This window comes from Merops nubicus, unplaced genomic scaffold (assembly GCF_000691845.1).
Source record: "Merops nubicus isolate BGI_N331 unplaced genomic scaffold, ASM69184v1 scaffold20554, whole genome shotgun sequence".
Taxonomy (NCBI): Eukaryota; Metazoa; Chordata; class Aves; order Coraciiformes; family Meropidae; genus Merops; species Merops nubicus.
Genome location: NW_008605171.1, coordinates 377 through 25,472, shown reverse-complemented (window position 1 = coordinate 25,472; position 25,096 = coordinate 377). Strand labels below are relative to the sequence as shown.

The window sequence follows — 25,096 nt, the reverse complement described above, 5'->3', positions numbered from 1 at the left end:
CACTGAAGTAATGTCATTATTGTCTCTCCAGGACTCTCCAGAAGAAGAGCACTGCAGTGCAGGAGTTTTTGAGATGCATTTTGCATATTATCAGTGAGGTTAAGTAACTCTTCCTCACTTGCTCGCTCACCACATTAGACATTAGTGTAATTACCTCAGACTCAGTGGAATTACCTCAGGCTCAGTGGAATTACCCAGAGCAGACCCAGGGTTATGGGGTGTTAAGCTCAGCTGTCATGTTCAGCTGGGACATTTGAGCTAGTAGCCTAGAACATGTTAAGAAGGAAGCCGGAGCAATGTTACTTACAAAGCTTTAAGGATTGAATTTATTTTCCACCTCAAAGACTCAAGCCCATTATTTCTAATGAGACCATAACCATGTGTCCTTATGGCTTACTGCTGGATTGAGCTGCTGCAGAGAGGTCCCTCAGATTTCAACCCAGAATGAGATCTTTTTCTTCCTCATAAATCCTGATTGGTTTCTTTCTCATCACAGCATTGCACTTTTGAACTGAAGAGTATCTTAAATAACCCAGCCTTTGATGCCTGCAACTACAAATGCTTATTGCATGGGAACCCTTAGTGGAGCATCTTGCAGGAGATGTGGTCCTATGGCCTCTGAAGTCCCTCAGTGAATGACACGAGCCAACTCTAAACTTACCAGTTCTCTCCTTCAGTTCCAGGATATCATTATTGGCACAAGCCAGTTCCCTTATGAGCTGCCCATCATCTTCACCTTTAGCCAGCCAGCGATCACACTGGAAGCGAAATGTCTTGTCCATGGCAGAGTCTGTCACATCAATATATTCCAAGTGCCAACCTGGTGCAATTCCTAGTAAAAAACAAAACAAAACAAAACAAAAACCCCAAAATAAAAGCATAGGCACCATCCCAGGAAGAAGCACTACTTAGGGATGGCAAACCCTTACAAAGCACCAGGGAAATCAGGGCCTTGTAGAACTGTTTGCCAGAGCCAGAAGCATGAAATCTCCTGGAAGCCAGAGGGACTGTGGGCAAAAGTTATTAGAGAAGCTTCTGTCACAGAAACTGCTGCTGGTTCTTCCTTCCATTTTAACAGAAACATCCTAAAGCCAAAAGAAAGATGCAACCCCCACCACTCCACCACACATGCTGGTAGATATTAAAAAAGCCATAGTAGTCTCTGCATGGTTCATGGTGGTCTCTTTGCCTTTGAGGAGTGTTACCTGGCCACAAGCTGTAGGGGTTATTGTCTTTCTTTTTGGCCAGAATTACCCCCAAACCCTTCATATTTGCATTTGAAAGTCAGAAAGTGAATTAGAACTTGTTCCTTGGACTCTACCAGCTATGACAGTCAAGGAAATTACCCCTGCTAGCTTGACTTTGCCAAGCAACCAGGGAGAATTCACTGATGTTGTGGCTGGACCTGAAAACTGGGCAGACTAAAGTGATGCATGTTCCATCAGGGACCACCTCATCACCTAAGTTCTGCCCTGAGGCCTTCTGACAAGTCATAGCTCCTTTTTAGTTTTCTGCTTCCTTTTATTTTTTTTTTTTCTCCAGTAGAAAAGCAACTTGAAAATGAAGAAAAGGGCATTTGGGAACATTTTCCTGTTTTCTTTGTCAAAGTAGAAGCAGTCCTTCTTGAGCTTGGAGGGATGGGACGTTCTGACAATTCTACTTACAAGTCCTGTTATTAGTCAAACAAAAAAAGGTTATTTTCATGATGAGAGATCACTGCTGACTTATTATTTACATCCCAGAGACATTAAAGAGCTCTTGCTCTTCCAAGAACTCACTGCCGTTTCCTCGCTTCCTTAGTTTGCAAATACTAACCTTTAGACCTCAAAAGAAAATGAAGTCACCTTTCTGAGTTATTCCAACAAATCACTCTGCTCCTGTGGGCTGTGATCCTCCACACCATGTGTTGGCAGTTCTCACAGCCATTCCTGTTTTCTGCTTTGTCTTCCTGAACCTTCTTCAGGCTAGGAAATTACCTACTAGAAAGCGCAGACCTCAACCAAAGACACCATTTGCCCCTTAAATTTCAGGGATGCAGAACTGCAGACTGATTGTGGATGGGAGTGACCTCTGGAGAATGTCTAGTCCAGCCTGCTGGTCAGAACAAGCTCAGCTAAGGCTCTCTCAGGGGTGTGTCCAGTCAGGTTTTGAATATCTCCAGGGATGGGGACTCCACAGCCTCTCTGGTTGTGTTTGATTACCTGTGCAGAGGTCATAAAGAGCATTTTTCTTATATTTAAATGGAATTTCCTTTATTTTGGTTTGTGCCCATCACCTCTTGTCCTGTCACCAGGCACTGGTGAGAAGGGTCTGGCTCCACCTTCTGTACTCCCCACATCAGATACTCTTACACATTGGCAAAATCTCCCTGAGCCTTGCCTTCTCCAAGCTGACCCATGCTCTATCAGCCTCTCCTCATACAATAGATGCTCCAGTTCCTTATTTGTGGCCCTTCACTGAGGTCTCTCCAGTATGTCCTTGTCTCTCTTGAACTGGGAGGATGGTGTCACGTGCCAGGGGAGCTGGATGCACCACCCAAACATGCAAGGCCTCCTGCAGGGACCAGCAACAGCAAGGCAAAGATATCAAGTGGGGTTTTTGAGGTGGGCTGGCATGCAGTACCCTTGCAGATCCTCACCAGTTTACTCCTCCTGAGCAGATCTTATGAAGTTCCCCAAGCAACTTTCTCTTTGGAGATATTTGGAAATTTATTCTAAACATGTTGGCAGTGTCAGCTGTTCATCTTTTTTGGCAGGCTTATTTTTATTTAAGTTGAATGAGTATCTCTGCAGCATATTCAGGAGGCTGCTCCACTTCCATCAAAACTTTAGTTAAAACAGTACAGGATGAAAGGAAGAAAACATCCTATCCCTCTCCAGTGAGAAAGATCAATGACTACAGACCAGAATAGAATAAATTGGTGATCTTAGTCCTGTTGCCAGCACTGAACAGCATGACTGGGGTAGGATCAGCACTAAGCAGTGGGATCAGGAAAGAGACTGAATGAGATGCACATACCCTCCTCCCCCTTCTCCAGCCTGGTCCCAGCAGCTGCTCACCAGGAGAGCTGCAACAAAAACTCTGCTCTTTCATCACAGGGAGAGATGGGCCAGAGCTGGGTCTCCAGTACATGTTGGAGCTGAGGGCAAAGCAAACACAAACTACAGCTTTTTGTGTGTGTGTTCCCTGCAGAAGATGGATTTACTGGCTCTGGGCTATTTGAAGAGCAAGCTCTGGGCTCTGTCAGGGGTTCGACACTGAAAAACTATTGCCAACAGGGTGTCTCTTTCAGGGCAAGTGTGTCTCAAATCAAGGAGCTGGCTGGTCACTCTTAGAAAAATTATGCTACTGCTCCAAAACATCCTCCTGCCTGCTTTAAAGAAGAAATATTTCTCTTCCCTTTCACTATAATTGGCATTTCTTTTTTCCTGTTTTCCTCCTGATGGTTAGCAATTTAAATTAAATTAAAAGGCCTGGAAGATGTAAAGGTATCCTATATTGTTTTTCATTTCTCATGAGAAATAATTAAACCCAAGTAAATGCTGTACTGGTTATGTTCAGAGCAGCACATCTTCCCACCCTGTCCATGTCCCCTGGTGCCAGGAGTGATGTCTCATCAAGGGTTCCACTGCCACAGCACTAACCCCTATTTAAAAGCTGATATGGAAGCAGAAGGATGGGTTCAGGGTTGAAGAAACTATTCTGCTTTACCAGACAAAGTATTGTTCTCTTGTTTCAGACTGGGGAAAGATGCTTTTATTTTCTTTTAATCTCTTTTAGTTTAATTTTTTTCTTTTCTGGAAAAAAAATCCACAGGGTCTAGCAATGCACAGATTCTAAATGTGAAGACTTTCCCTCTGCTGAGCTACCTCTGTGTGCTGGGGAGCACATCTGTGAAAGGGGAAGAACCTGTGTGTGCAGAACAACTTTTCAGGTCATGAAATCCTGGTTTCAGGCTATTAACCTGTTTACACCTTCAGTTCCTACTTGGCCTTTGCACATCAATGAGATCTGAGACACCATGGCACCCAGGAAACAAGAGGAAACTACATCCCATACAGAGGTAACCCCAGAGGCATCAAATCCTCAGCACAAGAGGGTTTATGGAATGACAAACAGTGAAACAGGAAGGGAAGCAGAAAACTAGTGTGGATGTAGCAGGCTGGAGGATGTTCCTGTCCAGGGCTCACACAGCCTTGGCCATGCAAAAGAAGCTGGAGGATCTCTGCAGTGATGGCTCATCAGCCTTTTCCCTGGATACTGTCAGATGGTGGGTCCTTATCCACTGTGAAAGCCATAGATGCTCCATCACTCAGCTTCTGGTGCTTGCAGAAGAGCCAGAACAGATCTTTTTGCATCCCACTGGCACCTCAACCAGCAGTACTAGGAGAACAAGGGCTCAAGAGCAACTCCGTTACATCAATGCCTTGGAAAGTATCATGGGCTTTTCTGTGGTGACCTCAGTACAAACCAGGAACACTACATTTGTCTCTATTACTGCTTTGGGACAGAAGGGAAGAAACAGAACATATCTGCCTCATTATGCAGGTCTTGGTCTTTCAAGTAGTTTAGCAACCACTGTGCCTTTGTGGAAGATCCCCTATCACTGTAACTACTACTCAATGTTCGTAGCAAAAGGTACTTCACCCCAGGGCTTGTTTGCTGCCGTTGAAATCCCCAGCACCAAACGTGCCCTAATAACCTCCATGGCTGTGCCATGTAGGCTCCATAATAGTCCACAGCTGGAAGTGACATTTTCAATAGCGTGCAAAACATTTCAATTGTAATTACAGGAGGAGAAGAGCTTTGGGGAAAAACGAATCACTTTGCTTGCTTGATTCTGGCAGCTGTATAATTTAGTGTCACGTAGAGAAAAGTATTCTCTTCCCTAAGTGTCCTTGTCCAAAACAGCAGTTCTTTGTCCCATTTATCCTCCTTTCCAAAAGAGCCCAAGCTGACAGCTAGGTGTTCCTGTGCAGGGACACTCTGTGGGTTCTTCACAGGATCTGCTAGGTCTTCACAGGACCATGTTGCCTTTTTCCCAGGGGATGCTAAAAGCCTGTGGGTTCCTGATGTTGGACAGAGAGGCTGGACTGTGAGCTCCCTGTTGTGTACTTCTGCAGTGATGGGTGCAATCAGGTCTGATAATGACATTACTGCTTCGTTTAACTAAAGCCTCAATTTGCAGCAACAGAAGTTTTCTTTGCCCCCCTTGGGAACAACCACCACTTGCCCAAGCCCACCTTCACCCCTAAAATATGAAGCTATTCTGACACATGCAGAAATATGGGAGGATGGAAGAAAAAGAGTGAAAATGAACCTAGTGGTTTCACCATTGAGCAGGCACCTGGTCCCTGGCCTTGCTTTAGTGAATATTAACTATTCCTTGCAAGGTGAGAGCTGATGGGATCAAATCCCTGCTGCAGAACCTTATCCAGGCTTGGATGCACACATGGGCATGGAAGTTAAACTGTTTTCACTTTTCACAGCCATATTCATTGACTTTCCTCTTCATCCCTTGTCTCTCTGTAACAGATCTTCTTGGGTTTGGTTTTGAAAGCAGTTGGTTTCTGATCAAGGATAATAATTGTCATTATTGGTGCTTCTGCTCCCACAAGTCCATGTCCCAAAAGTCCTGCTTGGGACATGGACTCCTTAGGGGCCAGTGAAGTCATGATGCTGCCCAGACATTCACAACCAGCAACTGCTCAGCCCCCTAGTTGCATTTTTTTTCCCCACATTTTATGAAACATGAAGTAATGACCACTGCAAAGACAGCTCATCACTCTTGTGTTCTCTAATACTTTTTATCCCCTGCCCGCTTAGATGACCATCCACCCTTAAGCCCCACCACATGAGACATCACCCAAAAAATGGTGGGAGCTTTGTTAGCAGCATCAGGTCACTAGAAATGCAGCATTAATTGTGAGGTGTTGAAATCATAACATCTAGCTTAGAATCAGTACATCTCAAAACACTTTAAGAAGGTGAATAATTTTTATCCCTGATTTACATAATTGAAAATGAGGTACAGGGATGTGCTTTACCCAAGGTCATTCAGCAAGCCAGTGGCAGAATAAAAATAGATCCATTTTGTATATCTCTCCTTTAGGATCACGTTAGTTCACGCCACAACATTTCTCACCCAAGCAGCCAGGCAATGCAAAACCTCTCACAACCTTTGACAAAGTAAAAGCTTAACACTTGAGACAGTTTTAGAAAACAGGTCCCCTACACCACCACCTTCCCCCCCACCCATTGTCTATTCCACTTGTTCAGTCCAGGATTTGATGCAGGTCAAAACCACCCATAAATTACTCTCAGACAAAAACTCCCCACCACATCTTAAAGATAAACTACTCCTGTGCAAACACACTTAACAGCTCAGAGTGAAGATATAACAGTTCCTCACATGATATTCTGGTGACTGAAGAATATTTTGACTTTCATTGAGGCACACTTGGTGCAAAAGCATTTAACAAGGGTGCAGGATAATTTGTCCCAAGAGGAGCAAAGGAGGTTGCAGAAAGGAGAAGATTTTACAGGACTAATAATTCTACAGCTGTATCTGGCCTTTTGAGCTCATTGCACTCTGTAGATAAGGGTTCTTCAGTTACAGGAGATTGGGAAGAAATGAATGACTGCACAAGGTTAACACTGAAGACTTCAGCCTCTCTACAGGTTTGCCAATTTGCTTGCTTAAATTTAATTTTTTTTTTTTTTTTTCTACTTTACATCAGCTGAACTGTGAGGTCTTTGCTGTGCTTGTGGCACTTCTTTGTGATAGAACTTGGGGGTAAAGAAAAAACTGCTGTTGGGGAAGGCACATAGCATGTGAAGAGGGCTCTGCAGGTCAGCACTACGATCTTCCAAGGACCTGAGGCTAGATTTGGACAATCTGAAGGACTAGGCAGCCATGGCATGGCTGCTGGCATGCTACACAGGTCTCTTGCATGCATGTTTTTGTCTTGTCTATGGTGTTTTCAATTCATCCAGAAAGATGCAGGAGTTGATGTTGTCCACCTCTGTACTCAGCCATCAAAGGGGATGATGGATGCTCCTCTTCTTGGGCAGTTTTACACATCTACTACTCTCCCTCTCGTTTTTGATTTAAATCAGGAACCATTCAACAAATCCGCCCCATGGATCGACAGAATTTATGAGGCAACAGTCAAACACCATGAAGAGGGCTTAGAAAAGCCCTTCTCAAGTCTGATAGCTGAGAAAATCCTTACAAAGGGCTAAAAAGGCAGATCTTTAGGTTTCTTTTAATAATTTATGACCTACAGGTGTCCCAAAGGCTTGGAATCATGTCCATAAATTGCAGAAATATATCTCTGGAAGGTCACGTGCTGTGCATTCAAGGCCTGGGCAATTTAAGATCTAAAATATCCAAGATACTACTCCTTAAAAAGACATTTCCTTCAGGGAAAGAAAAGGGAAAAGAAGGGTACAATATGTTTTTGACTTGGGTCCAAATCAAGGGAGGGAAATAACATACTTTCTTCTTTAGAAGAGCCACTCAAAAGGAGTCACTGGGGCAGTTACTCTATTTAAAACATAATTGGGCAGTGTCATAGCAGTTGGTGTAATTGAGAGAAGGGCCCTGTTGCAGCAGGTAAGAAGTTGGGCTTCATAACCTTGTTATTTATTTCTGTCTTCTATAATAACACAGTCTGGTTTATCCGTAATTAGACTCTTCCTGGCTCCCCTTGGCTGATGGCAAGATATCAAGATAATCAAGAATCTGAAATTAATGACTTTAGAAAGACTGCTTATCATCCGTGTTCAAATCTACTCAGGTAGAGGAGGGAGCTAAATCCACAGTTCCCATATATCCTTGTTGTAAGAAGAAGAAGGGAATTTAAAAAAAAAAAAAAAAAAAAAGGCAACCAAAACCCTTACACCAAAAGGGGAAAAAAAAAAAAAAAAGCTTTTTTTCTAGGTAAATAATTCCATTACTGAGATATTGAGAAAATTTTAAGTCATTCTTCCAGAATGGTGATTTAGTCCTTAAACCAGAGAAAAAATTGAAGCCTATATTTAGAAAGCCAGCATTTCTACAGACCTACAGATACTGATCTTGCATAAATGTAGAAGTAAATGAACTGAGATATGAGAAAATACATAGCGCCTATCTGAGATCAGGAGCTGGGGAGTCTGGAAATGATTAAATTTGCTCGGGGAGTCTAAATATATTAGGTTGAACATCAGTATCTCAAAGTAAACAGAAGCAGGATAATAAGACATGGAGGAAAAACTTTAAATTTCATTCACAGCAATTCACATGTTTACCAGACTCTCGGTGGTGAGCTCTAAAAATCTAAGATGTCAGGAACAAGTTCCTTGAAATTGCAGTTGAGAAGTCTCTAAACTGCCCTTTTTTTTTTTTTTCTCAAATGGACGCTGACTTCCCCTCCTAATCAATTTTGCTGAAGCCAGAGGCACTAGATGGGGGATTCATTCCTCCTTTATATCTCATACACAGATGCCAATCAGCAGTTTTTGTGGGGAAAACAACATTTAAAAGCATTAAAGTGAGATTATAAAAGTGACTGGCTTTTCCAGAGGAGGCACACGCAGTGTTTGCAATTTAGAGACCTTCTGACAGTCTTTCCCATTGCAATTACTGTCTCTTCAACCCTGAACACCCCACTGCAGTCAAATTTCAGTGGAAGGATAAACAAAAGTGGGATGTGAAGCGGGAGCAAAGCCAACTGCAGCAAAGCTTCACTGGTGGGGATGAATGCTGAGCTGGAATTCATGGCAAAGTATCTGCCTTGGGCAAGCCATGTAAATGTATTTTATCCAGAAATGGACAAAATTTCTGGATAAATTTTTTTTATTTAAAAAGGGGGCAGGTTGGCTGATTTCTTGCTGGGACCAGGTGATATCTGAAAGCAAAAAAAGCCTTTTGATCATTAGTTCCCTTAACTAGCCCACAGATGTTAAAGGCACCTAATGTGAGTCAAAACAGACTGATGCTGTCATTGAAGCTGATCATTAGGAAAATTAGGAAAAGAACATCAATTATAGTTCAAATATTCTGCATGTGAGAAGCAATGGGTAGGTCAGTATGAGTCTGAGCTGTCTACAGACTATTGCCAGAAAACCGTTTCGTCTAAAAAAAGAAATATAAAAATAAGGAAAGAATGATCAACATCTGATGCTTCAAAGTAAAGGTAAATGCAAGCACATTTTTATTTAAAACCCAAAGCCCCCAAGCATCTGACAAAAAACATACATGACTCTTGACCCTTGACCCCACTACTCCTTCCCAAAAGATTTTAACCAGTGGCACAGCCAATTTATAAAAAATTATATATAGAGAGAGCAGGCATGTATACAAAGGATAGCTACAGCCTGGGATCCCAGCAGCAATAAATACTCTACCCACCCAACAAACTGTCATGCTGCATTGTGTGAAGTTTTAGATAGGATATGCCTTTCACATGACTAATGCAAGAACAATGAAGACAACATATGTTTTGGTTTAAACTACAGTTGTTCTTCTTCCTGGGTGGAAAAACAAACACATTTTTGCAGAACAAAACGTGAGTATATTGTTTGTGCAAGGCTTAACCCTGCAGCCAGCCAGGTCTGGCAAAAGTCCTATTAACTCTTATTTATAAGTGGAAAACAGTGATAGGAGGGAAAGAAGGAAAAAAAAAAAAAGGAGGTTGCAATGTGTATTTATGTTCATAAATATGAAGTATTTTTTCCAGGTTCTGGATGCATGTTTTGCTATTTTAGCTGACTTGTGGTGACTATCTGGGTACACGCCTTAAGCCCACAGCAAATTTAAACTAACTGAGCCTGTTTACTGCTTAGCCTAAGGCTAAACTCTGTTACTTCCCTTTGCTACTAACCCAGAGTGTGCAGACAGCAATTACTGTAGCTCAGCTGCAATGTGGGAACTCCCCAGCTCATATCAACGACAGCATCCCTGCCGTGGAGAAGACGAGCCATGATCACTTGAGTAAGAAGGAAAAGGCAGCAAAACAACCTCAATTAACAGAATTCACTTGTCACACAGAGGAGCAGATCCATGGGGCTCGTCGCCATGGGTGCTAAATGTCTCCTGGAGAAGACAAAAATGATATCCAGTTGAGGAGATGTGTGAGCTGCACATAGCAAGATGCAGAGGTCTGGGCGAGGATTACACACACCCACTCAGTTTATCCTCTTCCCTGGGCACCCAGTGGTGCTGTTGTTGGAAACAGTTGCTGGGCTCAGCAGATCCTCGGTCTGATACAGTTCTCATCTTCCTACCTCCCAGCCTCTTCATGTGCCTGAGCCCTAAGGATAAGCTCTGATCTGGTGGGTGTATTTCATTCTGCTAACACAACCAGTCACTGGGGACCCACCGCGTCTCTTGAGGAAAAGGTTCTTTTTGTAAACATTTTGTCTGGTAATAGAGTTGAAAACAAATCTGTAAGTCCGTGTTGATTTCTTGTTGTTCTCAGAAGGACATCCAAAACACCCTTGCAACTGCAGAGATGCCTGTTTGCTGGGATAAAACTCTAGTGGGCATCTTGATAGCCCTGTCCATTTCTGAGTCTAAACTGTAGATTTAAAGGATTAAGTGTTTTGGAAACTAAAACCAGGTACAGGAGCTCCCTTGCTGCATTCAGCACAGCTTATGTAACGTGATACTACAAACATTGATCAACTAAATTGTTGTGGGAGAGATAAGTACAAGCCCAAAACTTGCAGTGGCTGGGAACAAACAAACACGTTGGGTGGGTGGCTGCATATCCCATATTGCACAACAGACAGAGGCTACAATAAGATTTTCTTTTCCTTTTTCTTTTTTTTTTTTTTTTAATTGAAAATAACTTCCAGTTGGAAAGTCTGATCCAGAAGTAGTGCCTTTCATTAATGTTGCATGAGAAGCAGCCTTCCCCATTTGCCACAGCTTGGAGAAGTCAAGAAGATGGTGGCCAGGGCATGTCCATGCTGACATACAACCCCAGCCCAGCCATAAACCAGCAGCTTCACTACAACCAGGTAACAACTGGGTGGTGCTGGTGCCATTTCTCCCAGGACTTTGATGAACACTACTGCCCAAACTGCCTTGTTAATATGGACCAAGTGGTTCTACAGGAGCCACCAAGCTTTACCTTAGGGCTGCCATTAGCAAGCAAGTAGTTGTTAATGCAAGATCACCTCTTTTAGATGAAGATGGGATGAGATGTCACCACATCTCAGTGGTGAGTGATGCATTTGTTACAAGATGCTGCTTGGTGCCTGAATAACAACACAAATGACTGAGTGCTGCTCTGCTGCTTGTGAAACCAGTTAGGGTGTCCAGCAGCAGGGAAATGTCAGAGTCTCTCTCAGCAGGGCACTACTCGCTGGCTGATGTAGTGATTTTAACAAAGACAGACACAGATCTTTATTCCTATCTTCTGAAGCTCACTATGTTATGCCAGGCTGCATTACCCCATGTGTCAGTGCCAGGCTGATAGGATTAAATTGCTAGGAAAGTGCTAGTTTTCACTGGCCTGTGAAAAAGGTATTGCATTAGCAGAGCCAGTGTGTTGGGATAACAGGTGGGATGGCTTTGCTTTGGAGGAGCTATCATTATCCATGCTGCAGTGGTGGCTGTAAGTTCAGGAGGAAGCTGGAGACCCATCAGAGCAGATACTACACCCTTGTGCAGTGGGACTGTCTCCTCCATAAAGAGGGTATGTCGAGACAGGTGAACTGGGAAACACCACCCAGGTAAAACTCCTGAGGTTACCCAGGAGTGGAGTTGGGAACAGTGCCCTTGGCCTGCTCCTTAGTCATGGAGAAGGTTGTGATTCCTCAAGTGAAAATGCTGTCCCAACCTCTCTGACCTCCCCCAGTCACAGCTCTGACCTTTGTTGTCGTGCCAGATCCTCACTTTGCAGAGATCTCCCAAGCTCAGCATGTCCGAGAAGTTGAATTCATCCATCTGGTTCCTCTCAAACTTGTTAGACTTGTTGGACTCCTTCAGAGCAAGAGTCCCGCTGTCCCCGTTCTCCCCAAACAGGATCAAGGACACGTTGGCGTCGGTGCCTGCTCCTGGAAGGAGGGAATAAAGCAAATTCTTACGAGCTAGCCTGCTGCAGAGGGCTGACACCCAGCCTCCAATTGCATGGAGGCAGGCTGGAAGAGGCTGCAGTGACATCAGGCTCATCTCTCTGGGCACAGCAAGCAAATTGCAGTGAATATGTGCAGGATCCTACGAAAAGGACACCCCATGGTAGCCAACAAGCCAACCCTTCTACCCTGCAGCCCAGGTATAGCTGGAATACTTCACCCTTGGATTCAAGGTATGGTGACCATACTGACAGCACTACCAATAGTGAGCAGGAGGTGCTCTTGATGGAGCACCATGCATCACATCACTTCGCAGAGGATGTCAGTGTTGTGACTCCCAGTGCTCCAAGGTGTCCTAGGATGCAGATTGACTTACCCACCATCATCTAGCAATCTATGAGTCATTGAGTCAGAGAATCATACAATGGTTTGGCTTGGAAGGGATCTTAAAGATCATCTCGTTCCAACCCCTCAGCCATGGGCAGGGTCGCCTCCCACTAGACCAGGTTGCTCAAAGCCCCATCCAACCTGGTCTTGAAAACATCCAGAACAGTGCATCCACAGCTTCCCTGGGCAACCAGTTCTAGTGTTTCACCATCCTCATAATGAGGAACTTCTTCTAATTTCTAACCTAAACCTACTGTCTTCCAGTTTGAACCCATGATCACTTGTCCTATCACTACAAACCCTTGTAAAAAGTTCCTCCCTATCTTTCTTGTAGGCCCCCTTCAGACACTGTGCTCGTGTGTTGTTGGCTTACATTGAAAGACCATTAGAGAATACATTTTAACTTTTCTAACTAGAAAGTATGAGGACACATTGTCCTGGGATTCCCACTGGGCCACAGCCCCTTTTCCACACTGTGGTGTCCTTCTGGTGTCCCTTTAGATTCTCCTGTGGCACCCAGGACACGCCAGCTGAGGTGCTGCTCTCCCTGTGTTGTACAGCACAAGGATCTGAAAGCAAAATGTGGATCAGCAGCCAAACTACAGCAGCATCTTATCGTCCACTTTCCCCTCTCTTAGGTCCTCCTTCTATATTCCTGTTTCTCAAAATATTGTCGTTGCTGCATTTAATGGAAAAAATCCCAGTTTCTCATACAACCGCTTGCCCAACAAACTCCCATCTCTTCTTAGGAAAAGAATAATTTCTGAGATGATCTTTATTACCTCATAATGAATTTTGCATGCCCACTGCTGTCCGTATTTTGCCACAGAAAACAACCATGCTGTCAATTTTCCTAACTTCCAGAGAATTCGAGGCCACACCATCACTTGCAGTGACCCTATGGAAATTTTGGCTGAAACTGTTGCAACGTTCACACCAGCACTATTTATAATTTGACCAACGTTATTCCTTCTTATTTTTGCTGCCAGAGTAAAAAAAAAGTTTCATAGAAAGAAATTGGATTCCATGTGGGCAGGCAGACATTCATTGTGTCAGAACAAAAGCCCTTAAATTTTGGAAAATGAAAATAGGATCATCAAACCCAAATCTGTCCTAACACAGCATCCGCTGCCCTCGGTTAGATAACCCAGCTTTGAAAACTCTAAACTCCTGCCAAGCCATTTCTCACACAAGAGTATGGAAAATCCACTTTGGGACACACAGGCAGTATTTCCCACAGCTCTGCTCACAACACAACGCTGAGAGAAATTCGGGGGGAATGAAAACTTTTTGACAAGCTTTGGGATAATGAGTTGAACACAGAAATTAGGAAGAAATCACAGCTCTCCTTATAGAAGGACTGAAAAAAATGCTAAAAGGGAAAGAAAAAAGAGAGAAGAAAAAGATTCATACATAGAAAAGGCAAAGCAATATTTGGTGTCCACGTGAAAAAATTGCTTATGTTAAATTTGGGCTCATTTTCAGCAGTTCCCTGGGAAGGACTTAAGAAGGAAGGGAAAGCATCAGGGATTCAGACGGTTCATCTGGCAGTACCTTTCATGACCCTAAAGCTTGCTGAAGTGAGGAACAAAGCAAACTGAAGTCCATTTCCTTACAAGGAGCAAGCTCCCAATTAATGCTGGGTCTCAAAAAGCACAGAACCAACTGTTTCTAAGCAAAACCTTCCCTGCAGGAAGAAGCTTATGAAGGCCTCATGCCGTGACATTTCCCTCACAGGCAATTAGCAGGAGATGGAAAAGAAATGAACAGAAATTGCTGAATCAATTCACATTTCACCTATTTGGGTCTCTGATTTTTTTTTTTTTTTGTTGTTGTTGTTGCTAATTCCAGGAAACTGTCAGGCACATTTAGAAACTGTAACGAATCTGACAAATGAAGGGATGAAGGTGCTGTGGTTTTAGAAGCCTTAACTGGCAAGGAGTCCAATAGCTCATGGGTTGATCCTGAGGTCCATAGCACTGAAGTTCATCACCAACACCCTAAAAAATGACAGAGTGGATTTTCTGCAGATTTCCAGATATAATTAAATTTGAGGGAGGAACTGACATGCTGAATAGCAGAATTCCAACCCAGATGGACCTTGGGAAACTTAAGGACTAGGCAAGCAGAACTCTCACAAAGTTCAGCAAGGAGAAATGCATCTGGGGTGGAATAAAGCCTGGACGTGTATATGCTTGAGAGCAGAAGAAGACCCAAAGGTTGAATCACCAACATTCATATTCAGCTTTAATCTGAGCTAACAGCAAGTTCCCAGTGTCCAGTGCAAACTGCATCTTGGGCTACATTGTGAGGAGCATGGCCAGCAGCTGGAGGGAGGATCTTATGCCCTGTGCTCAGCACTGAGAAGCCCACACTTGGACTGTGCTGCCAGTTTGAATTCCTGGGTCATGTCAAGGCACTGGGGAGGGGTCAGCAGATGGTTGTGAGGATGGACAGGGTTTGGAGCACATGACCATGAGGAGAAGCCAAGGGAGACGAGCTGGGGCAGATGAACAAGAGCCCCTTGACCACACAGAAGGACAGTGATAGTGATGACAGGATCATGCACTCTGGAGATGTCAGACCATACTCCAAGGAACCACAGTCACAAGTTGATGGGCATCAGGAAAAAAAGTGATTCTTAGGAAAACAGTAGAAGTCTGGATCAAGTGCCTGGGGAGCTGGTGGCATCACCATCCCTGGAGATGTCCATGACCCATCTGGGCAGAATCATAGCTGATTTGACATTGTGCTTGCAATAGTCCTTTGAGCAGGAAGATGGATGAAATAACCTCCAGAGGCCCCTTCCAACAAAAGTGTCTATGATTTTATGATTCTTCCTGAGCAGCTGCATCATTTTTAAACAAACCGTAAGCTTGGCCTTCTGAGGTCAAAACATGTCCTTCTTCTGACTTCACAGACTTGGACTGGGCACTAGGAACTGACACCAACTGTCCTAAATTATGTGATTTGAAGGCTGAAGCTGTGCTGACAACACACTAATTAATCTTATAACAGCAGAGATAAAACCCTCCTGCTTCACTAATGCTTGCAAGGGGAGAAAGCACTATTTATTCTTCCTCTATCTTTATTGCATTACCATGTATAGGATGCCTGCATATAGAAAACAGGAAGTCTGTAAATCAGAATTAACAGGCCAGGACATTTTTGTGTCTCAGAAAGAGCCATCAGATGGTCCAGCTCTGTCTGTGAGTCATACCTTGAAGAAAGTGAGAGTGTGAGTTGGTTTTCCTGGAAGATCAAAAGTAATTCAAGATCTTGGTTTTAACCAAAGACTAAACATCTGACCTGGGATTTGTCTGCTCTAACAATGTCTTCTCCTCTTATCTGTGTGTACTTTAAGAGCTGCCATCTGAGGTACTTCTGGTGGCCCCTGGATTTTAGCTTTGAATGAGAAGAGACATGACCTTTGTTAGACCTTCCCTGACTCACCCTCTGTGTATTAAAAGATCATCAAAGCTGAATGACTTCTAGAAAGCTTTACTTTGTGAAAAAAGTGAAATTCCCAGATTAATTGACCAGAGACAGTCTAGGCCAGAAGGATTTAAGACCACAAGTATCATTTTTTTGAGAGTTACAAGTAGGTGAGATGAATCCTACCTTACATCTTCTTTGTTTGTTTCAATGCCTCTGTTGCATGGAAAGTTGAAAGCTATACAGAGGAGAACTTTATACCTAGAATGTAAACTTATCTGATTCTATTCACTGTGCAGAACTGGTGTCCCCAGACACTGTCAGTGTAGCAGGAGATAATATAACATGTTTAAACTCACCATCAAGGGTAGAAAGTCTTTTTTTTTCTGAATTGGTCCAATCAGGAGTGATCGTGGAATACATAATGATCAAAGAGGGGAGATGGTTCATGATTTGCACCCTCTTTAGATAAGCTGGATAAAGTTCAGCATTATGTCAGTGTGCTCTGTGATCTAATCGTAAACAGGCTCTCTGAAGCCTTTCTGTAACCTGCTCTTTCCTCCTGGTTGTGGCTGTTCATAATGAAATAAAATTTTTCATCATTAATACCTGTCATCCTTCATTCAATGGGAAGGACAGATCTGTCTGCTCTTGCTGTCATCTTCTGTTCTCCCCTCATTTCTGTTTCCATTGCCTTTGTGAGTGAGGGCTGGATTTCACAAAAAGGTCACAGAAAGATCTACCATTATAGTAGATGGATTGCCAGATACATAAACAAATCTTCCTCTTGCTCTTTTGTTTCTCGTATTTCACTACATGTTTTTCAGACAGGCAGCAGGCAGAGCAGATAGATAAAAAATGGTGAGGTGGCACGAAGACACTGCCAAGGGAATTTTGATATTCTCAGATCAAACCTCACAAGCTGCATAAATTACCACTTGTAAATCCAGAGGGGGAAAAAAATTTTAAAAAAAAAAAGAAAAATGAAAGAGAGGTAGAGATCAGGAGGTGATTATGTGCACTGCTGTGGCAGAATCCCCTTTGAGGGTCAACCTTTTGAACAAGGTGTCTGCAAGATCATGTCTAACCTGGCCCTCTGTGGCACAAGGCAGCTTGTATGTGGTCGCAGCTTTCATTCAGCAGCCTGACAGAAGTTCTCAGGAAAAGAGGCAGTGATCCCAAGAAATGACATAGAAATCCCATTTCTTGGCTCTCGAGGCTCTGCAGCTTTCTCTGTACTCTGTTCCACCTCTTCTATCTGGCATGCGTTTGGGGGTGGTTTTTCACAGCCAGAGAAAAACGTTCTCAAAACACTCTGAAAGTGAGTGTGAATTATTGCTGTCTTCTGTGGACACAGCAGATAGTGCTGACCAAAAATCTGAAGCCCACCAGCTTTGACCATAGCTTTTCTTCCATTCTGTGTGGGTGGACCTGGCACCCTTTTTATGACTCAAAATAAAAAGGGAGCTCCTGAATACTGCCACACAGTCTGGTAGCTTCTCTTAAGATGTCTTCAGAGAAAGTAGTGAGCAGTTAATTCTAGGCCTGGTGTCTAAACATTTTATGCCTAGAGCTTAGAAAAGGATGAATTCCACAGAATAACACTGTCATGATGAACAGCTAGCCAAAATGCTCGTGTCCCAACACAGCATGGCTAAATTATGCTTTTTTAAACATAATTTCAAATTAAGCTGGAGATTTTTTTCATTAGTCAAAATCAAAATTCATACGAAATAAGTCAGAAAATATCCATCATGGACATACCTCCAATATCACTAGTTTTAACCTGAAGAGTGTAGGTTGTGTCCTCCATCATTTGCTCATCATTTATGACAGCTGGCATCTCACACACAAGACTTCCCTTGGCATTTTTTAGCTTTGACAGCCATTCACCATAAGTAAACGTGGCCACTTCTTGATTAGTCAGGTTCTTCAGGATGATCTGTAAAGAGCAAAAATAAAGAAAAAAATTAAAATTCAGCTGCTGTTTCAGTGAGGCCAGAGGTTAAAGTTATAAAGTGCACAGTGTGGGAGGATATGGGTATAGCTTGGTCATTGCTTCAAAGCCTCTACCAATCTCGTCTGGGATAAACAGAACTCTCTCTTATGGACAATATTTGCTGCAGTGACTTGAAAAATGTTTTTCATAATATTGGACCTTCTCAGAGATGGGTTAAAGCATAGGAAGAAATGTGCTCCTCTGACGTAAGTTATGGACAAAGCTCATCTCTGAGAGTCAGACCTTTCCTGGAAGCCAGTATGGAACTCACTCCAAAGAAGAAGTAACAAGAAGTTATTAAAAACCCTCAAGTAGCACCCCTGAAGTACACAGTATCACACTCTCTCCTGCCTCCTCCTTGTAGAGATATGCAAACCAACCCCAAACATGTCAAAGCAGCACACAAGATAAAATTAGGCCAGCAAAACTTAATGTTTCACACACTTCTCCCTCTGGGAAGAGGTGACAGAACAAACAGTATGCAACAGATATTAGTCACTCTGTCTAATGTGTCATGGGAAGGAGCCCAAATGCTGTGGTGGTAAGAAGAGAATAGGAATCTATTTAGAACAAGCCAGTGAGCTGCTCCAACAAACACCTAGTGAAGCACCCACCTGTATGTGTCCTGTTCAACATGGGCTCAGTGGAGCATCACTGGGAGAAAGGCACTGTAGCAAAAAACTAGCACTAAATTATCACTAATTTAACTGGAGGAGCTGGGGGGAAAGAGGAGATGGGGCTGCAAAGTGCCACGTGTGTTAGCATCTGACAGAAACAGAGACCACACGTGAGTGAAGCAGGGCATCAGCAGTGTCTTGCAAGGTGTGTCCCTGCAACAGCCATGGCAACACGAGCCCAGACGTGTCAGGGAAGTGTGATGATGATATTAGGAAGAAATTAATCAGGGAGTCATGCAAAAATTTAAGTTAAAAGGGACACCTGGAGGTGCCTAGCCCCCCCTCCTGCTCCAAGTATGGCTAACTGCAAGGCCATGTCCCACTGAGCTTTGAAAGCCTTCAAGAGTGGAGATACCACCAGCACTCTGGGTCCTCATCCCAGGGCTGCACCACTCTCCTTGGGAAGGTATTTTTTCTTCTGTCTGATAAGGATTTTCCTGGTTGCATCTTGTGTCCTATGCTTCATTTTTCACTCTTGACCTCTGAGAAGAGCCTGGACTGATGCTCTCTGTAACCTCTCTTTAAGCAGCAGAAGAATGCAATTAGATTCCTCCTCAGCCCTTTCTTCTCAGGGCTTAAAAACTCCATTTTCCTCAGCCCTTTCTAGTAAGCCACAAGCTTCAGCCCCTTGGCTATCTTAGTGACCTTCTGCTGCACTCTTTTATATCAGTCCAAGAAACTTTTAAAACTTATCTTGAGATAAAATGTGCTCAGATTCAGTCCTCAGACTCCATGTGTCCTGGTCCACAGCCTTTTGACCCCAAGCAAGCCCTGTTGGAGCCTTTAGTAGTTCAAAAGAAGAACATTGCTCCAGGTTATAAAAAAAGATTTTAAGGAGGGCCATAGCTACAACGAAGCTGAAGCAGTAGCCGTGCTATTTGTGCAATGTGCAGTTCCATGGGCAGGGCACTCATCTGGGGTTTTCTCTCTGCCTGATGCTAAACAGGGATCTGTAACACAGCACCTTCATCCCAGAGGTAAAGGACTTTTTGGGCTGTTGAAGCTGTCCCACTTTCCTAAAATGGTTCTTACTCACAGCTGGAGACTCTTTTACTCTGTGTCCAAAAAACTGTTCTATGAGTCAAGAGATATTGAGTCAAATCCTTGCTTTGAACCAGCAGAAATCAAGTTTCCACCATCCCAGCTGGTGCCCTCTCTGCTGGGACACAGACCAGAAGGACATCTGCTCTCTCAAGGATGTGTGAACAATGTCTACATCCTCTTAGGAGTCCAACTTAGAAACATTTCTCTGCCTAATATTTGCAAATTAGAATCGTGAATAATCTCAGGTTGACTGAAAATGCCTTTTTTTTTTTTTTTCTTTCCCCTTGGTGCGTGAACTTTTTGCTGGAGAAGGTTCAGCCAGCTCTACCTCTGCCCTGCTTGGGTATGAGTGATGCTGTTAGCAGCAAAATGTCATGAAAAGCTCACAGGGAAATGTCAGGAAAGCAGCAGGGGGTAGAAGCAGATTAGAGTTGCCAGCTGGAGTGTGTTCACAGACAGAGAGATCAGACCTCTCACAAATAACCAGTCCATGCCCAGCGCTCCAGATGCTGTCTGAGAAAAACTGTCTGACAACTGAAATTGCTGGAGCAAAAACACCTTCTCTTTCTATCCCCCACCCCTCACCCAGGTGTGATTTCATCCACATGCAGCTTCATGTCAGCAGTTAGCACAGACAGAGAGAGGAACCTCTGCTCTCTCGTCCTGGGATGGTGCTCCAAGGAGGAGCAGAGTGGAAGAAGATGTTTATTTCATGGGCTTCGTTTTCCCAGGGGAGATCATAACAAGCGGCATGCAGGCAGAAGGAAACTTGTGCCAGGCTGACTGTTCAATCACAACCTGGGTACCTTGCCTGCCTTACCAAGGACCACCTAAACAGTGGGCATCCAGCCCAAGAGCATCATGCTGGCTCTCCCTGCAGTCGGTGATCAGAGCTGGGTATCTCTCCCACTCTCACATCTGTCTCTCCCCTGACTACAGAGGAAGCCTGAATAATTTGGCAAAAGAGGTAAAAGCTGAACAAAGCTTTTCCAATGACTAAAATAGCACAGAATTATTCCCCTCCTACAAGGACAAGTTTGTGGGTGTTGCACAGACAGAGGATGATGCGGGATTTTGGTTTTGATCATGAGGGCCAAGAAAAGTCATCTCAGGGAGCCGAGCCAAGACTATTCTCTGTCTATTCCTCTCAGAAAAAATTAGCTATCCCTTGGCAAAGAGACAGCTACTTTACATGGCATCTAACCTGTTTTTTTAGGATACCTAGAACTTGCTGCGGATATCCTGCATGCTTTTAAGCTCAAACTTTACCACTAATTAAGCATGGATTTTAATTGGTCTGTAGAACACCTATGAACAAAGAGAAGAAAGTAGGAGCAATGCCAATGAATAAAATGTTGATAATTTTCTTTGTAGCTGAACAAATACCAGAGCTGACAGGAACTTTAAACCAGAAACTTGAAATAATTGTGTGCTATGTGCTGTAACAAAAAGGTTTGACATGTCCAATCATTTGATTTACCTCTACCCAGCCCTCTCCCACCTGCAGTGAGAAACATTCTCTGCAGGGACCTACACCCCACTAACACCAAAATACATAGGTCCTGGAATTCATCTTTAAAGGCTTGACCACAGTTTTTTACCATTCTCTTGCAAGTCATTAGTCTTTGCTTAGAAGCAGAGCCTTCTGACTCTAAAACAAAAAGACTTTGCTCTGTTGCAAAGAGTAACAGTCAGCTTCAGCTATATAATGAATTGTCTCAGATTTTCTTAATCTCCTTTATATAAAGGGAAAAGTACTGGATAAAGACTGAGTCTCACATTCAGGATTATTTGTGATGTTTGAATGCAATGTAATTAGTGCTTCATTAAGGCAGCTTCTTATCTCCCTAGCTTTGACAGCACAAAGTAACATTAAAATTCTGAGGGAAGCAACTGCAGAATTCAACGGTCTCATAATTTCTGTTATTTCACTCAGACAGCTTTCATCCTTTCTTATATCTAGCTTTTCAACTTCATATATAAGACACTGGACAGAAGGTGAAATCATCATGTGGACTGAGGAACCAGATATCCCAGGAGAAGGTTTTCAAAGTAAGTGTTTAGAAAGCTTCCAAACTAGAAGTCACTGTTTATTTTCTATTAGGAGGGTGTTGAGCCCCTGGCCCAGGTTGCCCAGAGAGGTGGTCGCTGCCCCATCCCTGGAACCATCCCAGGTGAGGTTGGATGGAGCTCTGAGCAACCTGCTCTAGCTGCAGATGTCCCTGCTCCCTGCAGGGGGGTGGACCTGATGACCTTGAAAGGTCCCTTCCAGCCCAAAACATTCTATGGTTCTATAGACCTGTTCTCTGATTTTTCAGAAACACAGAGCAGTGTCATGTTAGCTTGATGTGGGACAACATGAGATTCATCATTAAGTCAGAGGAAAATACCCAAACTCTATGTCTCTTCCAGCAGTGGTGAGACCAGAAAGTGTTGCTCAGGTTTGGAGGATTTTTGGTATGTGTTTCTGTGCATAGCAATAATCAATAATATTCATCCTGGCCCAACACCTCACCAATCAAATATTGTTTCCCTTAGAGAGCTAGACATCAGTATTTAAGACTTATTGTCCCCTTTGGTGAAGTTTGAATCTTTGGGACCATGTTCACTGCTTTGCTGAGATTCTGAATAAAATTTCAATGTATTTTTTCTGGATTAAAGAAAAAAAATTACTACTTTCCTGCTTGTAAGTGGAATCTTTTTGCTGTGTACAGCATCATTGATAATTCACACATTTTAATTGGACTTCATGCAATCTTATTTCTGGTAAACTAAAAGCAGTACAAATGATAACCTTATATGCAGCAGTTTACAAAAAGCCCAAAAAGAAGTAAAAAATAATTTACTGTTATTTTAAGAGAACAAGAAAACTGAGAATATCCTGTAGATAAATGAAGCAACAAATGGTTAATTATGGGGTTGATGGCTTAATCTAGCTTCTCATTTCACTGTGCTAGTTAGCAGTAACTGTGAACCATCTGTCTGAGAGTTTAGCACTACCCCCACAAGTATTTCATTATGCAGTTTTAATATGCACTTTTGACAGAAATGGAAATGGGCTCGGATCAGTTTTCATGTCACACCAGGCTACATAATTTTTCAAGGCTGGAATACAAATCAGAGAACACAAATCCTTGCTCCGCTCTTCCAGAGCACTCCTGTCCTCGCTCTCTGCCTGGGAAAGCAAATGCTATGTTTAACTTTGCAGGGAAGGTGGGAAAGAAAACTAATAAACAAAGTTCTTTACGTGTCACTGGAGTTAGAAGTTTCTGTTTCTCCTAGAAAAATAGAGACTACAGGTACAATTTTCAAAAGGTTCCAAAATCCTGGTCTCAAGGAGTCACATGCACGGTTCTCCTGTTACTTCTGTAGAGCTGTAAGACCCACATAGCTTTAAACCCACCAGATGGGTCCCAAGGAGAGTCCTTTTGGTCCATTTCCAAGGCAAAGCCTTGTTTTGGGTGTGACAGTAGAGCAGGCTCAGATATTGGAACCACTACACAGAGCTGGCAACAGGATGGTAGGAAGGTGCTACCTTGCCACTAAAGATGCCACTGGCCCTTGCCTTTGAGCTATGGCTAATTCATGACTGCAAGATCTGGAATGTCTCTGGATGAGTAAGCTTTATTTGATTTCATTTTATATGAATATGATTTATAAAACTCAGGGGAAAGCATCAGGGAAACGGCAAAGGGAGTTTGACCAAGATGACTGAATCAAATCAGAGAACAGATAGAGTTATTCCTTAGGCACAGAGAGAAAAATTGTGTGTCTGAGGCATCTATTCAGAAGATATATGCTGGAGGTCTAATGCTTTGGAAAGCTGCAGAAGAGATGCTAAGGAAAAAGAAGTGGCAATGCTCAAGTAAACAAGGTAGTGCACAGCAGAAAAGCTTCTGAGCCCATGCTAATGGAGGTGAGGAGCAGTTCATCACTCCACTGGAAACTGATGGCCACCTAGGACCAATGTTTAGAAATACATTATTTATGGGAAGAAGCAGGACAGGCTCAGGCTAGTCAAAAAATTATAAAGGACCAAATAAAGGAAATCTTGCACTAATCTTACTGACCATAGGTTAAGCTATTGGGTCTTAACCTATTCTCATTAAAAAATTGAAGATAGAGAAATCCATTAGAGTCTCTACTGCAGGAAAAGCATGCTTAATAAACATGACAGAGACGTGCTCTTCCCCTAATGACATCTGATGATGAGGACTCAGCAGATCTCTCCATCTCTGTCTTAGAAATGTAATTACTGGACCCACAACAAGCAAATGACATTTAACTACCCAAATATGAGTGGTCTGTGCAAGGAGCTGCTGGTTTGGTAGAGAAAATAAAGGCAAGCAAAGTGCTTCCATGAAAGATAGGACCCCAGAATAAAACAGGATCAACAGAAGTGGTGGGAGACATTTTTTATGCCCTGAAGAGAAGGACTTGGGGGTGTTGATTGACAAGAAGCTCAACACGAGCCGGTGGTGTGCTCATGCAGCCTGGAATACCAACTGGATCCTGGGGTGCATCAAAAAGAGTGTGGCCAGCAGGTCAAGGGAGGTGATTCTCCCCCTTTACTCTGCTCTTGTGAGACCCCACCTTGAACACTGAGTCCAGTTCTGGTGTCCTCACCATAAAAGGGACATGGATCTGCTGGAACAAGTCCAGAGGAGGCCACAAAGATGATCCAAGGGCTGGAGCATCTCTGCTGTGAGAATAGGCTGAGGGCACCGGGATAGCTGTCCCTGCCTGGCAGAGGGGGTCCAGAGCAGGGCAGGGATCTGCAGGAGCTGAGGGCACATCCCAAGGACCAGAAAATATTGCATGTGTTTTGAGTGGCAAGCCAAGGCTTTTTTTTTTCAGGGAGGAACAGTGAGCTCTAACAGCAGAGACTGTAGTAAAGCTTAACATCACAGCTTTTACCCTTGCTCTCCTCTTTTTCAGCTCAATTCCTGAAGGAAATAAAACATGAAAAAAATGTGGGAAATTAATAAAAGTGAGTCACTTGCTTCCTTTCTCCTCTTTCCCAAGGGCTGAGAGGCTTCAACACAAGCAGGTTGCACAGAGGTGAAGTTCATTACCCTTTCTAAGAACCAGTGGGGGCGAGTCCCCTTCCCATCCGTCCGGATCCTCATCTTCCTGAGGGGTGCAATATCAGCGATCTCCATAATGAAGCTGTCCTCTTGGCCTCGCTCAAACCTGGAGGGATTGAAGGAGCAAAGAGGTTTCCCACTGCTTTACAACGTCGTTGAGCCTCGATCCTCTTTCCTTCCTGCGACTCGCACCTTGCTCAAAGTCTCAAATGAAAAGTTTATGACTGAAGTTCACTGGACTTGAGCTTTCCTGTCCTGCAATCACCAGCTACTCTGTTTTTGTCAAGACACCTCAGTGCAAACTCCTCCTCCCCTGGAAAATCAAGCCCATATGAGGCACCTGGAGTTGCTCCAGGTGGCCTGTAACATACGTTATCAATCCATTTGTAACCAGAGCA

At 43.4% G+C, this 25,096-nt stretch overlaps 1 protein-coding gene across 1 annotated transcript in view; it reads right to left on the bottom strand.

The window, feature by feature from the left end:
- LOC103771947 (lipoxygenase homology domain-containing protein 1-like) overlaps positions 1 to 24,804 on the bottom strand; it is a gene marked incomplete at its 5' end in the record, with an annotated part of 30,608 nt that extends 5,804 nt beyond the window's left edge. The window contains 4 exons of the mRNA XM_008939268.1: positions 662 to 832; positions 11,866 to 12,051; positions 17,656 to 17,833; positions 24,687 to 24,804. Coding sequence (XP_008937516.1) covers positions 662 to 832; positions 11,866 to 12,051; positions 17,656 to 17,833; positions 24,687 to 24,804 — 653 coding nt within the window. The remainder of the gene's footprint in view (positions 1 to 661; positions 833 to 11,865; positions 12,052 to 17,655; positions 17,834 to 24,686) is intronic.
- Positions 24,805 to 25,096: the final 292 nt, after the last annotated feature.